Source organism: Oryctolagus cuniculus, chromosome 8, assembly GCF_964237555.1.
Source record: "Oryctolagus cuniculus chromosome 8, mOryCun1.1, whole genome shotgun sequence".
NCBI classification, from domain to species: Eukaryota; Metazoa; Chordata; class Mammalia; order Lagomorpha; family Leporidae; genus Oryctolagus; species Oryctolagus cuniculus.
In genome coordinates, this window is record NC_091439.1 from 52,515,547 (window position 1) to 52,530,214 (window position 14,668).

Genomic DNA, 14,668 nt, shown 5'->3' on the forward strand with positions numbered 1-14,668 from the left:
GAGTATAGGGACGATCTGAGTATTATACTTAACCAAGAGGCCATAAAAGAAAAGAATGATAGATTCAACTATACTCATATATACAGGTTTTCATGGATAAAAGTTTTATGCACTCAAAAGATAAATAGAAAAAAGCTGAATGTTTTCCTATATAAGGACCTAAATCAACAGGACAAACAGCAACTGCACAGTTTTGAAACACAGTGGGAAAAGCTTCAAAATCTTGATGACTTCAACAATAAAAGTTTATTTCTCAGCAGTGCTTTGTATCCATCATGGGTCAATGGGTCTCTTTTCTATGAGAAAAGCTTATAAGCTTATGCTTATAAGCAGCTACCTTTGAATACATTAAAATGTATTTATTTATCCATTTAATTTGAAGGCAGAAAGAGACTGAAAGACAAGAGATCCCCCATCTGCTGGCTCACTCCCCAAATGCCCAACACAGCCAAGGTTGGGGATGGGCTGAAGCTGGTGCCCAGGAGTCTGTAATTCAGTCCAGGTCTTTCATGTGGGTGGCAGAGAGTTGACCACTAGAGCCATCTTCTGCTGCCTCCCAGGGTGCACATTAGCAGGGAGCTGGAATCAGGAGCAGTGCCAGGACATGAATCTAGGCACTCTGAATGCGACGGGAGCTTCCCAAATGGCATCTTTGGGACGTCAAACACCTGTCTGGCTGACCATACTTTCTTGATGATTCTGGCAAAGGATCACTGACTTCAGGATCTTTCACTGGAACTAAATGCAGGTCTGACCATGACATTCCTCTAAGTCTCTCACAAACCACTGGCCAGAGCCACAACTGTGGTCCCTTGAAAATACAGAAGGACCAGGCTGGACCATACACTGTGTGCCTGGAAGGAGGGAGAAGAGGATCCTGGAGGGCAGCACTGCGGTCTGTTTAATCATGGTGTGTCACATCACCAGTCCGTAGTCTGTGGATTGTTTGGCTGCCCCATTGAAGGTCTAGTCAAACAAAGGCGGTGGCAGATTTCATTGCATTTCACATGCTGGTAATTAAAGAAGTAAAAAATTCCCCTCTTTCCGAAATTGGTAGCAACAGTTTTCTGGTCAACAGAGTGAATCTGGGGATCTGTGAGGTAGATGAGCCCTTTTCCATCACCAGTCACCCATCCTAAAAGAGAAATGAATAGTCTGAGTGTTAAATCCCCATAAGTGTCAGTCAAGCATTTTGAAGCAAATACATACATGAACACACATACATGTACTACATAAGCACATATGTACACACTCTTAAATAGATAACTTTAAAAAATTAACTGCATCCTGGTCTTGTTTATATTTAGAAAATTTCTGCTAAGGAATCTGGGCTGCATATTCCAATAATGGGTTTAAAAGAGAGAACTGAATATTGAATAATTATTTTTTCAAATATGAGGTACTCTAATCACCAATTTTCAAGGAATTAGAGAGAAATAAAACACTTAGAATATTTATTAAAATCTTAAGATTGAGTATTTTGTCATTTAGAAATTTCTTTGTTGCCTTACTCATTAATTCATATGTTCAGCTTTTTATTCAATAAATGCTTGTTGAATGCAGATTCTGTGCCAAGTTCTGCACCAGGCACTGGAGATACAGCAGTGAAGAGAAGGTCATCATAAATCTGAACACACTAAGCTACCATTCCTGTGAAGGGGACGTATCAGTGTTATAAATAAGGATAATATGTAATATGACAGGGAAGGATAAATGCTACGGAAGGGAAACACAGAAAGTCCTGGGTGGTTATGGAATCAACTAGAAATAATAAATCTCAATTGTCATTAACATTATGGAGTATTCACTAATATAATTTTGATGACTATAATGCCAGATAAACTGAAACAAAGGAAAAATATTAACGTTGACTTTTTAAAAAGTCAGGTTTAAGTTTACACTGCTTTCTACTCCATAATGATCCCAATTATGGAACTTGATGCCACACTTCTATTTTTCATTATTTTATTTTTTTTTAAGATTTATTTATTTACTTGAGAAGAGGCGTAGTTACAGAAAGAGAGGTCTTCCATCTGCTGATTCACTCCCCAAACTGCCACAATTGCCGGAGCTGAGCCAATCCAAAGCTAGGAGCCAGGAGCCAGGAGCTTCTTCCAAGTCTCCCATGTGGGTACAGGGGCCCAAGCACTTGGACCATACTCTATTGCTTTCCTAGGCCATCAGCAGGGAGCTGGATCAGAAGTGGAGCAGCTGGGACTAGAATCTGGACCTATAAGGGATGCTGGTGCTGCATGGATGCTTAATCTATTACATCACAGCTCCAGCCCCAATGCTGCTCTTCTAAAAATGATAAAGGACTGAGGAAAAGCAAACATGAAAAGAGATTTTGACACATGAAAAAATGTGGTGTTGGGAAATTTGAGGGACAGGTATCTAGTGTAGCAGTGAACATGCTACTTGGGAGGCCCACATCCATACCCGAGTGCCTAGGTTCGGCTCCCAGCTATGCCTGCAGTTCCAGCTTATTGCTAATGCATGATCATTAAACAGCAGGTGACGGCTCAAGTATTGAGTCCCTGACACCAATGTGGGAGCCATGGATTAAGTTTCTGGCTCCTAAGCCTGGCTGTTGCAGAAATTTGGGGCATGAGTCAGTGGATGGGAGAGTGCGCACTCTCTCTCTCTTTCTCTCTCTGCTTTTCACATAATAAATAAATAAAATTTATACAGAAAAGTATGCTATATCACTTAAACCCACTTCTGTGGAATAAAAGAGGTGCTATGAATTTGCTCTGAAATTAAGTCCAACAGAATATGAGCCAGAGCTTGTCACTGATCACACCGCACCTTAGGTAACTGGAGAAATTCTAGACGTCTTTTTTCTTTCAGAGATCACCTGCTATAAAGGGTAAAATCAACTAATTTAACTCCAAACAGTAGCCCATATGCTGAACAATCTACTAAATAATAATTAGTTATAACACTTCACACTTATATACAGTTAATATTCAACATAGAAAATTACCTCCAATTTCACGTACCTTGTAAATCAACCACAACGTCTTTATGATTAGAATACTCATAAGAAAAATGGCCATAAGCCAGGCCATATTCTGTAGCTTTGTATTCTGTTTTCACTACTTTTGTATTATTTGATAATTTTACGAATTCTCCCAGCATGTATGGTTCCACACTGACACACCCCTTTATCGTCCTGCCTTCCAAAATCTGAAAAACAGAAATAGGAGACAGCATAGCACAACGGTAAAAGCCACAGGCTTTGCAGCTGGGTAGTTCTCAATTTGAATACAGGCTCTGCCACTTAGGAGCTTATTGCTTTGCTTCTCAAGATTCAATTTCCTCATCTGCAAAATGGGTATAACAATGACTGCCTTTTAGCTTTGTTGGATTAGATGAGAAAATTCATGTAGAGTGTTTAGCATTGTATGTGGCAAATAATAGGACTGAAAGTTATTATTCTTTTTTTAAAGATCTATTTATTTATTTGAAAGGCAGAGTTACAGAGGGGCAGAGGCAGAGAGAGAGAGGGAGAGAGAGAGAGAGGGAGAGAGAAAGAGAGAGAGAGAGAGAGAGAGAGGTCTTCCATCCGCTGGTTCACTCTCCAAATGGCCTCAAGGGCCAAAGCTGATCTGAAGCCAGGAGCCTGGAGCTTCTTCCAGGTCTCCTACTCAGGTGCAGGGGCCTAAGGACTTGGGCCATCTTCCACTGCTTTCCCAGGCCGTAGCAGAGAGCTGAATCGGAAGTGGAGCAACCAGGACTTGAACTGGCGCCCGTATGGGATGCTGGCCCTGCAGGCGGCGGCTTTATCCACTACACAATAGTGCTAGCCCCTTAAAGTTATTATTCTTCATATATTGAAGTGTTTACCAAGGAAAATTAGGCCATACAATGATCTATTCTGTCAGGGAACACAGCAATGATCATTCACTGGAACTCCGCATTGAAATGCCAGCTCAAGCATTTATGCAGGATGTGATGTACTTTGTAGAGCTGTTTTGGAGGTTAGAGTTAACATTTGTAAAAACCTGGTATTGTATGTGACATAAAGAAGGTGAAACATGAATGACACCCATTATAATATGAGTAGTAAATGAAGGGTCAAAATTATTTCTGGCCGATGGAAAAAATTTTAAATGTGAATGCGCTAATGGTTTAATGTATTTGGGGGAGCAAGGTGTTCCTTTAGAGAAGAAAAGACTCAGTGAGGAGAGTTGCCTTTCTCTATTTTAAGGGCTACTTTGATTGAGAGACTGGTCTCATTGGTCCCAAAAGACGGAGCTGTCTTCCATGGGCGGAAACTAGAGGAAGATATACTTGGGCAAAATCTAGGAACTTCTTAATGATTAAAACTATTTGTAAGCAAAGGGATAATAATAATTTTTCTTACTAAAGGTGTTAAGCTACAGCTTGTATCACCTGGTTGCCAGGGAAGGGGGCCACCAGATGTCAAACAGGGGATCTGTACATCATGATGAGGGGATAACGTGTACTAATTTGGATCTTTAGGGTCTTTTCACCTTCTGGAAGCACAGAGACAACACCAAAGGAAAATTTCCTAAAAAAATACTAATTTGACCATGTAGGATCAGATCCCAGGACCAGCTGCCAAGCAAGTGTGATTTGGAAGATAAGAACAATTCAGTTAGGGGACAAAGTAGATGAGGCAGATGAAGTAGCTGTTCCCTGAGTTGACGAGATGTTTTCAGAATGACAGTGGAGGGAGGAGGTTGACAATATAAATCTAACCTAGTAAATAATTATAAGTCTGTTGAAATGAACCTTTGCTTTCTTTAATCTTACCAGTAATATTGTGGATGGGATGTAGAATATCTGTGTTGGAATCTTGTGTTCATAGAGTCTCTTGTTAAACTCCATCACGTAGTGCTGTGCTGTCATCTGCCGCTCCACATCGATGAAGTGGGGCCAGAGTCCCTTCTCCTCCTTATATTCCTTCCCAACATACCTAGGAAATGCAAGAGGGATCTCCTTTACTATAGAACAAGAGAGACGAGACTAAAAGGAGGATGCGAAAATGCTTGAATGATGTTATTTCTTCTCTGCCTTGGACAACCAACATTAATTACTGTGACTTATCTTATGATTCAAATAATTCTGTGAAAGTCACTAGAAATGGAACGTGAATGATGCTGGCTGACCTGGAATGACAGGGATTATAAAAGGAAAGTAGGCCAGCGCCGCTGCTCACTAGGCTAATCCTCCGCCTTGCGGCGCCGGCACACCGGGTTCTAGTCCCGGTCGGGGCGCTGGATTCTGTCCCGGTTGCCCCTCTTCCAGGCCAGCTCTCTGCTGTGGCCAGGGAGTGCAGTGGAGGATGGCCCAAGTGCTTGGGCCCTGCACCCCATGGGAGACCAGGAGAAGCACCTGGCTCCTGGCTTCAGATCAGCATGGTGCGCCAGCCGCAGCGCGCCAGCCGTGGCGGCCATTGGAGGGTGAACCAACGGTAAAGGAAGACCTTTCTCTCTGTCTTTCTCTCACTGTCTGCTCTGCCTGTAAAAAAAAAAAAAAAAAAAGGGAAAGTCTCCAGACTGTGTGGGTAAGTCAAAGCGGTCAGCGTGGAGTGCTTGGAAGTACATTAATCCTGGAGCCAGATCTTCCACTATCTTCAGTGGCCTTCTACTGGTCAAGCTTTCTTCTATTCTTTCCTTTTATGATTCATCTCCGCAAATGCTTACTTTCCATCAACACCTATTTTGTGCATAATACTGTGTTGGTGCTGAATGTCGCAGGGGTGGGGAATGCCCAGCTTGGGCCCCTGGAATCCTCTGGTTTGGCCCTGCCAAGGCAACCACAGGTGGGGCTCAAAATTCAATATATCAGTTTATATAAGTTTATACTTTTTAAAGAAGATATATTTATTTATTTGAAAGTCAGAATTACAGAGACAGAGGGAAAGACAAAAAGAGAGAGGTCTTCCACCGCTGGCTCACTTCCCAAGTGGCCACAATGGCTAGGACAGAGCCAGGTTGAAGCCAGGAGCTAGGAGCTTCATCCAGATTTCTCACGTGGGTGCAATGGACCAAGCACTTGGGCCAGGCTCTGCCGCCTTTCCCAGGCCACTAGCAGGGAGCTGGATCAGAAGTAGAGCAACCAGGACATGAATTGGTGCCCTTACAGGATGCCCACGTGGCAGGCGGCAGCTCTTCCTGCTATGCATCAATGCCAGACCAGAGTTGATACTTTTGTATGGCCCATGAATGATATTATAAATATCCAAATGACTCTTGGAAGGAAAAAGGTTATCTGCTCCTGTTCTAAAGAAAGTGTGAGACATGGTTTGTCTATTTCAAGGACTTATCACATAGCTGGGAAGAGAAGATAAATGAGGTAAACCTGAAATGTTAAAAAGTGCAAAGCAGTGTTATACTTTACTGTACTTTATACTTGGGATGAGATCGTATGAATTGATGAGCAGTATCACATGTTGCCAGGGTGATCTCCAAAAATCAGATGGAATTGTCTGAGTCATAGACATAAATCAGAGTAAACCCTTTCTAGAAATCTATGAATCCAATATGTAATCCAAGGAGAGAGCGGCTTTCACATTCATGAGGATGAGAAAGGAAACCTGACAGTGGGGGTTACCTGTGTGGTATCAGAAGTCAACCTGGGCCAGTGCTGTGGAGTAGTGGGCTAAGCCTCTGCCTGCAGCACCAGCATAGCATACGGGCGCCGGTTCTAGTCCTGGATGCTCCTCTCCCAATTCAGCTCTTTGCTATGGCCTTGGAAGCAGCAGAGGTTGGCCCAAGTGCTTGGGCCCCTGCACCTGAGCAGGAGACCAGGATGAAGCTCCTGGCTCCTGGCTTCATTTTAGCTCAGTTCTGGCCATTGCAGGCAGTCATTTGGGGAATGAACCAGTGGATGGAAAACCTTTCTCTCTGTCTCTCCCTCTCTCTGTAACTCTACCTCTCAAATAAATAAAATCTTTTTAAAATCACCACCACCACCACCAACAAAAAGAAGTCAATCTGCAGAGGAGCACCAATCACAACAGGGAGGGAGGGTCTCAGTGTTGCAGGAAGTCCTGCCCTGAGACCTACAGAGGTGTCAAACCAATTCAGAACTTGCATCTGGGGGTGAGCATTTGTCTAGCAATTGAGACGATGTTTGGGATGCCTGTATCCCATATCTGAGTGCCTAGGTTTGAGTGTTGGCTCTGTTCCTGATTCCAGCTTCCAGGTAATGGGCAACCTGGTGGGTTGCAGGTGATGACCCAAATGGTTGGGTTCCTGCTACCTTCCACAGGACACCTGGATCAAGTTCCCAGCAACCAGGGTATGCCTGGCCCAGAGAATCAGTGTTGGCATTTTGGAAGAGAACCAGTGGAAGGGAGCATTTCCTCTCTGCTTCTCAAGTAAGTAAAATAAATAAACTTAAATATTCAAAAAGAACTTTCATTTGTTGACTGAGGCTAATGATGTGCACCAAAGGGCCAACCCTGTGAGTGCTGGCACCGAAGCATTTCCTGAGCTTTCTGCCAAGGGCCTTCAAGCCTAGGTACAGAGCAGCAATTTAGGAATAGAGGCCTATCTCATCTTTCGTCTTACACCATTTTGTAGGCTCATGCTTTGTTTAGTAAGGACTTATTTGCGGTGAATGCGCATTTTTTTCTTTTAATCTGAAAATGTCTTTATTTTGCCTTCCTCCGGAAGAGAAAGTATCTCTAAGTTTGCAGACTTGCAATGTTTCTGATTTCCACAACTGCAGTCAAGAAATTAGCAGTAAGTCTAATTGATATTTCTTTGTATGTAAACTGTCTTTTTTCTTTGATTGCTTTAAAGTTGCTTCTTTGCCCTTGGTGTTATGAAGTTTAACTATTGTGGATCAGGAGTGCGTCCCTCCTTCCTTTTCTACCCTCCTCAGGATTCACTGTCACTCCTCTATCTAAAGACTAATGTATTTTTAGTAATTCTGGAAAATAACCAGAAATTATCTACTCCAATATGACGTCTTTTCTATCTGCTCTGTTGTATTCTCATCAGATGTATGCTTAACTCTCACTCCATTCTCTATGTCTCTTTTCCTCAATTTATTTCTCATCTCAGACCCTCCTGATGTATCCTGGTGTTTTAGCTTCCTAGTGCTGCTGTAACAAAATACCACAAACTGAGTGTTTTGAATAGCAAAAAAAATTTGATTCTCTCATAGTTTGGAGGCCAAGAAGTCCAAGATCAAAGTGCCAGCAGGGCCCCACGCTCCCTCTGAGGGCACATGGAAGGATCTGTCCCGGCCTTTTTCCTTGGTTCTGACAGTTCTCACCTTGTGGCCGTGAAACTACAGACTTCATATAGCATTCTCCTTGTGTGCATGTCTATCTCCAAAGTTCCTCTTTTTATAAGGATATCAGTTGTACTGGAGTGAGGCCTACCCAACTCCAGCATGGCCTCCTCTTAACAACCAATTACACCTGCAATGATTCTATTGCTAAACACCATGCTAAGTTGAGGGACTTGGAACTTAAACATACATTTGGGGATGTGGGGGGTCACACCTCATCTCACAACACCTGTCATTGAGTGACTGTGGGAAAGCTTCTCAACACTTCTCTGCCTCATTCCCTTATCTGCAAAGTGGAGATGATAATAGTGTCTACCTCATAGACCCTGTGAGAATTGACTGAATTAGTGTATACATAATTTAAAACAGGGTCTGGGGCCCAGTAAGGGCAGTTACATGTTACAGTTACAATTACAATCAACTTTTTTTTTTTTTTTGACAGGCAGAGTTAGACAGTAAGAGAGAGAGAGAGACAGAGAGAAAGGTCTTCCTTCTGTTGGTTCACCCCCCAAATGGCTGCTACGGCTGGGGTGCTGAGCCGATCCGAAGGCAGGAGCCAGGTGCTTCCTCCTGGTCTCCCATGCAGGTGCAGGGCCCAAGCACTTGGGCCATCCTCCACTGCCTTCCCGGGCCACAGCAGAGAGCTGGACTGGAAGAGGAGCAACCAGGACAGAATCTGGTGCCCCAACTGGGACTAGAACCCAGAGTACTGGGGCCACAGGCGGAGGATTAGCCAAGTGAACCACGGCGCCGCCCCCCCCCTTTTTAATTTTTAAGTATACTTTTACTGTCTAAAGAGATATCAAATTTTTCTCTCTCCCTTTCTATTTTTTAAACATTATTTGGATTTGGGTGAAGAATAAGGTGCATTTAAAAAACCTTGGATTATAGATTTTTTAAATATACAAATGGTGCAAAAGTAGACCTCACATCTCATGAGGACATCTTCTGCTTACTAATTTCTCTGGTGAGTTTGTGTTCAGTTTTCATCAAGAACTAAAAATCTTCTAGGCATTTGCCTCAGTGGGATGGGATTTTTTTTAAGACAACTGTTCCTCTAGGGATGTAGGTGTGGCCAAGTTTCTAAGTTATTCCTGCATAGTTTCTGCACTCTCTTCCTCTCATGTGTATAGTATGGTTATAGCTGCTTGCTCATTCCAACCCCACCCCAAATTTCTGTGGAGGTTGCTTAAAGCATTCAGTCATTGTTTCTATCCCTGGACAGAGTTCATTCCTGGCCTCACAGGCGTTTCCAGCATTTTTTTCTTCTTCTTTTAAAGGTTCACTCATTTAATTAAAATTGTTGGGGCCGGCGCCGTAGCTCACTTGGTTAATCCTCTGCCTGCGGCACCGGCATCCCATATGGGTGCCAGGTTCTAGTCCCAGTTGCTCCTCTTCCAGTCCAGTTCTCTGCTGTGGCCTGGGAGAGCAGTGGAGGATTGCCCAAGTGCTTGGGCGCCTGCACCTGCATGGGAGACCAGGAGGAAGCACCTGGCTCCTGGCTTTGGATTGGTGCAGCGCCGGCCATAGCAGCCATTTGGGGGGTGAACGGAAGGAAGACCTTTCTCTCTGTCTCTCTCTCTCTCATTGTGTATATCTTTACCTGTCAAAAAAAAAAAAAAAAAAAAAAAAACCAACAAAAAAACCCTGTGGCTTTCCTAGTTCAGCTTTTTGTCAGCATTGTCAGTGAACTAGTTCAAGGTTCTTCGGTTTGCCATTTGTCTGGGAATTCTGTTTTTCTAATCTGCACAATGGGGCAAAAAATTTTTCCTCAGTGGCTTTGAGAGCTTGTATACAGAATATCAGCAAAAAGGTAGATGTAACGTGGGTCTTTCATATGTAGTAACGGTTATTGACAAATTATGAAGGGGAGCAGGAGCAAAAATCTGGAAATGTATATTTTGGCCATTTTCCCCCTGCTCTCTTGAAAGGTCATGAACAGTTACTCAATACAAGGGAAGCTTAGTCCATTCTACACTGGAGACACGGAGGTCTTCCAGCAGTACCTCCCCAGAGTTTCTTCTTGGTGCAGGTGATGAACCCAAAATGCATTTCTTTGTCTGCCTTTCTTCTTCACATGCAGGTATTCCCCCAAATACACTGCTGTTTCCTGGGCTGTCCACAGCTCAGACGTTTTGGAATATTTTAACAAAAGAGCATCTGGAAAAAAAGTAAGATGAAAATGAATTTTATTTTCAACTGGATATTTCCAGTCACGAATAAAGTTGAAGTGACACAGGCCCTAAACCAGCTCACCTGAAGTCTTCAACTTCTTTGTATATTTCCTCAAATTTCTACCTGTTCTATGACTACTGTTAAAAAGTTAAGTGAAATATAATAAAATGGTAACACTTTTCAAGTTCCAGGGAAGAATAGCTGTGGATTCATGAAAATCTCTTATTTGTGACGGCGAAGGGTTAAGTAAGACCAGAGTTTCTACCTGAAAGTCAGGGAAAACAAATGGTTTTAAAACAGCAACACCTTAGACCATCTGGAGACAACTGATACGCACTTGCATCTTCTAATCCAGGTGCCAGATGACAGAAGTGACTACGTATGCCAAATCACACAAATAGAAATAAATAAAACTAAATTCTTTTTAAATGGTTGTTTCTATTTTAAAGGTTATTTATATTTATTTGAAAGGGGGGAAGAAAAGAGACCTTCTGCTTGCTGTTTATCTCCTCAAATAACAGCCAGGGTTGGGCTAGCCCAAAGCCAGGAGAGGAACTCCTTCTGGGTCACCCATAGGAGTGGTAGAGACCCATGTACTTGAGTCATTGTCTGCTACTTCCCAGGGCACCCACTGGAAGGAAGCTGAATCAGAAGTGGAAAAGCTGGGACTCCAGCCAGGTATGTGGGGCTCCCAAGCAGCAACTTACCCACTCCACCACAGTGCCTGTCCTGGAAAATAAATAATCTTACCTGATAGCTTCCTGAAATTCCAGGGATTCTAGCGTACACATGAAAGCGCACCTTAATTTTTTCTTAATTGTTTTAAGTTGGGGAAGTCCAGGAATTGAGAAAATGTGGCTACCACACAAAGATGCAAATTCAAATGAAAAAGACAAGAGAAAAAAAAATAAAGGTTATTTCGCCCTGCATGAACAGCAGAACAGCGCAGAGCAGGAAAGCGTCTCTGTGAGTGAAAGATGAACATGAGCTCTAAGGAGGAAAGGCAGCACTTTGGTGACCAGTATAAAATGAGGTGAACAAGGACTTTCCCAGCTTAGGTTGTGAGAGTGGAGGAAAGAAGGGGAAACACTTAGGATAAGCCCAGCTCTCGGAGGGGGGATGCCTGTGGATGGGAGGGCGGGGAAGAGCTTGGGAGATGGTTTCCAAATTGGGTGACTCAGTCCGAAGAGGAGGATGGAAACGGAAGGTCAGCAGCTTGCACACACAGAGCAAGGGAGGTGCAGTGAGAGAGCTCTGACCTTGTTTCCCCTCAGGTGATTTTTCAACCACAGATTGGCTCATATTAACAATTGACTAAAATAAATCCGTTGTGGAACTATCAAATGCAATTACGAAATTGCAGAATCTCACAGCAAGCAGGAAATTCTATTACTAAAAAGTTTACTATTTTGGAAACCACCTGATCTGTATTTTAGTCTGAATTTAAAATGGCAGGTAAAACCTGTAATACTTTCAAGCAGAAGTCCTCACTATTGAATTTACACAGAATTATTGGTTGGAACTCTCAAAAAATACTGATGCTTGTATCTACACATCCCAGACCCACTAGGTGGGAATCTCTGGGTTGAAGGTTTGGAAGTTTTTGTTTGTTTGTTTGTTTGTTTAAAAGATTATTTATTTGAATGGGAAAGTGATGGACACACACACACATACACACACACATACACACAGAGAAAGAGAGGGAGATATCAATCTTTTCCATCTACTGGTTCATTCTCTATCTGGTCACAACAGTCAATGTTGGGTGGGGCCAAATTTAGGAGCCAGAAGCTCTGTCCTGGTCTCCCATGTGCGTGCAGGGGCCCAAGTACATAGGCCATCTTCTGCTGTCTTTCCAGGTGCATTATCAGGATGTTTGATCAGAAGCAGAGCAGCTGGGACTGGAACTAGGGTTCCAAGACAGGATGCCCCTGGGATGCCAGCATTTCAGGTGGTGGCTTAACTCACTGCACTACATTGCTGACTTCTGGAAATTTTAAAGGCTCCTCAGAGGAACCTCATATGTTGCCAGGATTGAGAATTAGTATTTCTTTCTTCCTTTTTTTTTTTTTTTTTACAGGCAGAGTTAGAGAGAGAGAGAGAAAGAGATGGAGAGAAGGGGGAGAGAGAGAGAGAGAGAGGGAGAGGGAGAAAAGTCTTCCAGCCGGCGCCGTGGCTCAATAGGCTGGTTGGGGCATTGGATTCTATCCCGGTTGCTCCTCTTCCAGTACAGCTCTCTGCTGTGGCCCAGGAGTGCAGTGGAGGATGGCCCAAGTGCTTGGGCCCTGCACTCGCATGGGAGACCAGGAGAAGCACCTGGCTCCTGGCTTCAGATCAGCATGGTTCCTTCTGTTGGTTCACCCCACAAATGGCCAGCCACTCCCCAAATGGTCAGAATGGGTGGAGCTGGGTTGATCTGAAGCCAGGAGCCAGGAGCTTCTTCCCAGTCTCCCATGTTGGTGCAGGGACCCAAATCTTCTGTTGCTTTTCCAGGCCATTAGCAGGGAGTTGGATTGGAAGTGGAGCAGCTGGGACTGGAATTGGTGCCCATATGGGATGCTGGCACCGCAGGTGGAGGCTTAACCTACCATGCTACCACATCGGTCCTAAGAATTAGCATTTATTTGTTCTTCTGACTTGCACTTTGCAATAATTTTTTATCAATCAAAGAGTTTTTCTATATGTTGAGAAGACATTTCTATGTTATTCTTGGGCTAAGAGAGAGTGAGAGAGAAAGAGAGAGAGAGAGAGAGAGAGAGCTTTCATTTCCTAAATGCTTGCAAGAGGTGAGGCTGGGGAAGGGTGTTATGGCATAACAGGTAAAGCCACTGCACCTACATCCCATATGGGCACCAGTTTGAGTCCTGGCTGCTCCACTTCCTATTGAGCCCAAAATTTAAAAAGTCTTTTAAAAAAAGGGGGTGAGGCTGTGCCAGGCTGAAGCCAGGTCCCCAGAACTCCATCTGGGTCTCCTGTATGACTGGCAGGGATCCAAGTACCTGAGCCATCATATGTTGCCTCCCAGGGTGTGCATTAGCAGAAAGCTGGGTCCGAAGCAGAGCAGGGACTTGAATCAGGCAGTCGGATATGAGATGTGGACTTCCCAACTGGTAACCTCACTGCTGGGCCAAGTATCTGCCTCTTCTTTAGTTTTATGCCATGTTAGACATAATGAAAGCTACATGGGTCTTGTTCAGACTGCCTGCTATGAGAAGCAATATTGGGCTGTTATCCTCAAGCAAGAAGTAGCTGCTGATGCAAGAACTGACACCAGTGGTCTAAATGCTTGTGTCTCATGAACATCTTGCTACTCCCTCAAAAAACTCATGTGTTCAAGTCCTAAGCCACAGGTGATAGGATAAGGAGAAGAAGATTTTGGTTGGCAATTAGGTCATAGGGGGTGAAGCCTTCAGGAACAGGATCAGTGCCCTTATGGGGATTGTTTCCAAAACAGACCTTGCCTCTTCCACAATGTGAGGACACAGAAAAAAGGTGCTGTTGATGAACCAGAAAGCAAGTTGTCACCAGGGAAATAAATGTCTTTTGTTTATAAGCTGCCTAGTTTATGGTATTTTGTATATCAACCTCAAAGAACTAAGTCTTGGCCAGCGCTGTTGCTCACTAGGCTAATGCTCTGCCTGTGGTGCTGGCACTCCGGGTTCTAGTCCCAGTTGGGGCGCCGGATTCTGTCCTGGTTGTTCCTCTTCCAATCCAGTTCTCTGCTGTGGCCCGAGAAGGCAGTGGAGGATGGCCCAAGTGCTTGGGCCCTGCACCTGCATGGGAGACCAGGAGGAAGCACCTGGCTCCTGGCTTCGGATCTTCGGATCAGTGCAGCACGCCAGCCGTAGCAGCCACTTGGGGGGTGAACCAATGGAAAAAGGAAGACCTTTCTCTCTCTCTCTCTCTCTGTCTAACTCTGCCTGTCATGCCTGTCAAAAACAAACAAACAAACAAAAAGAACTAGGTCTTGGTGCCTGGCCAATCCATTGATTGGCAAGAAACTGCTGAGGTGGACAGGCGTGAGCCTCTCTGCCACCAGAAGGGTGGTAGTTAACCAGGCCAAACTCTGTCCCCTGGAATTTGAATGGAGAAGAAACAGAACTCAGCGGGTTGGTAACGACAATCAGTGGAGAAGACAGATGATGCTGAGTGGATGAATAACATCTGGAGCTGCTCTAAACCCTGTTGCCCTTATGGTCTCATGTGTTCTTACAGC

At 43.9% G+C, this 14,668-nt stretch overlaps 1 protein-coding gene across 10 annotated transcripts in view; it reads right to left on the bottom strand.

Moving 5' to 3' along the window:
- Window positions 1-221: 221 nt before the first annotated feature.
- Window positions 222-14,668, bottom strand: part of ALPK1 (alpha kinase 1) — a 173,777-nt gene continuing 159,330 nt past the window's right edge. For 8 of the 10 annotated variants that reach the window (XM_070047742.1, XM_051820087.2, XM_070047741.1 and 5 more), the window contains 4 exons: window positions 10,284-10,437; window positions 4,783-4,945; window positions 3,003-3,189; window positions 222-1,135 (listed from right to left, as the gene is read on the bottom strand). In XM_070047742.1, the coding sequence (XP_069903843.1) occupies window positions 921-1,135; window positions 3,003-3,189; window positions 4,783-4,945; window positions 10,284-10,437 (719 nt within the window). In that variant the 3' untranslated portion in view covers window positions 222-920. Of the gene's footprint in view, window positions 1,136-3,002; window positions 3,190-4,782; window positions 4,946-10,283; window positions 10,438-10,533; window positions 10,718-14,668 lie in introns of all 10 variants that reach the window. The other 2 variants (XR_011378303.1, XR_011378302.1) reach the window with 2 other exon arrangements.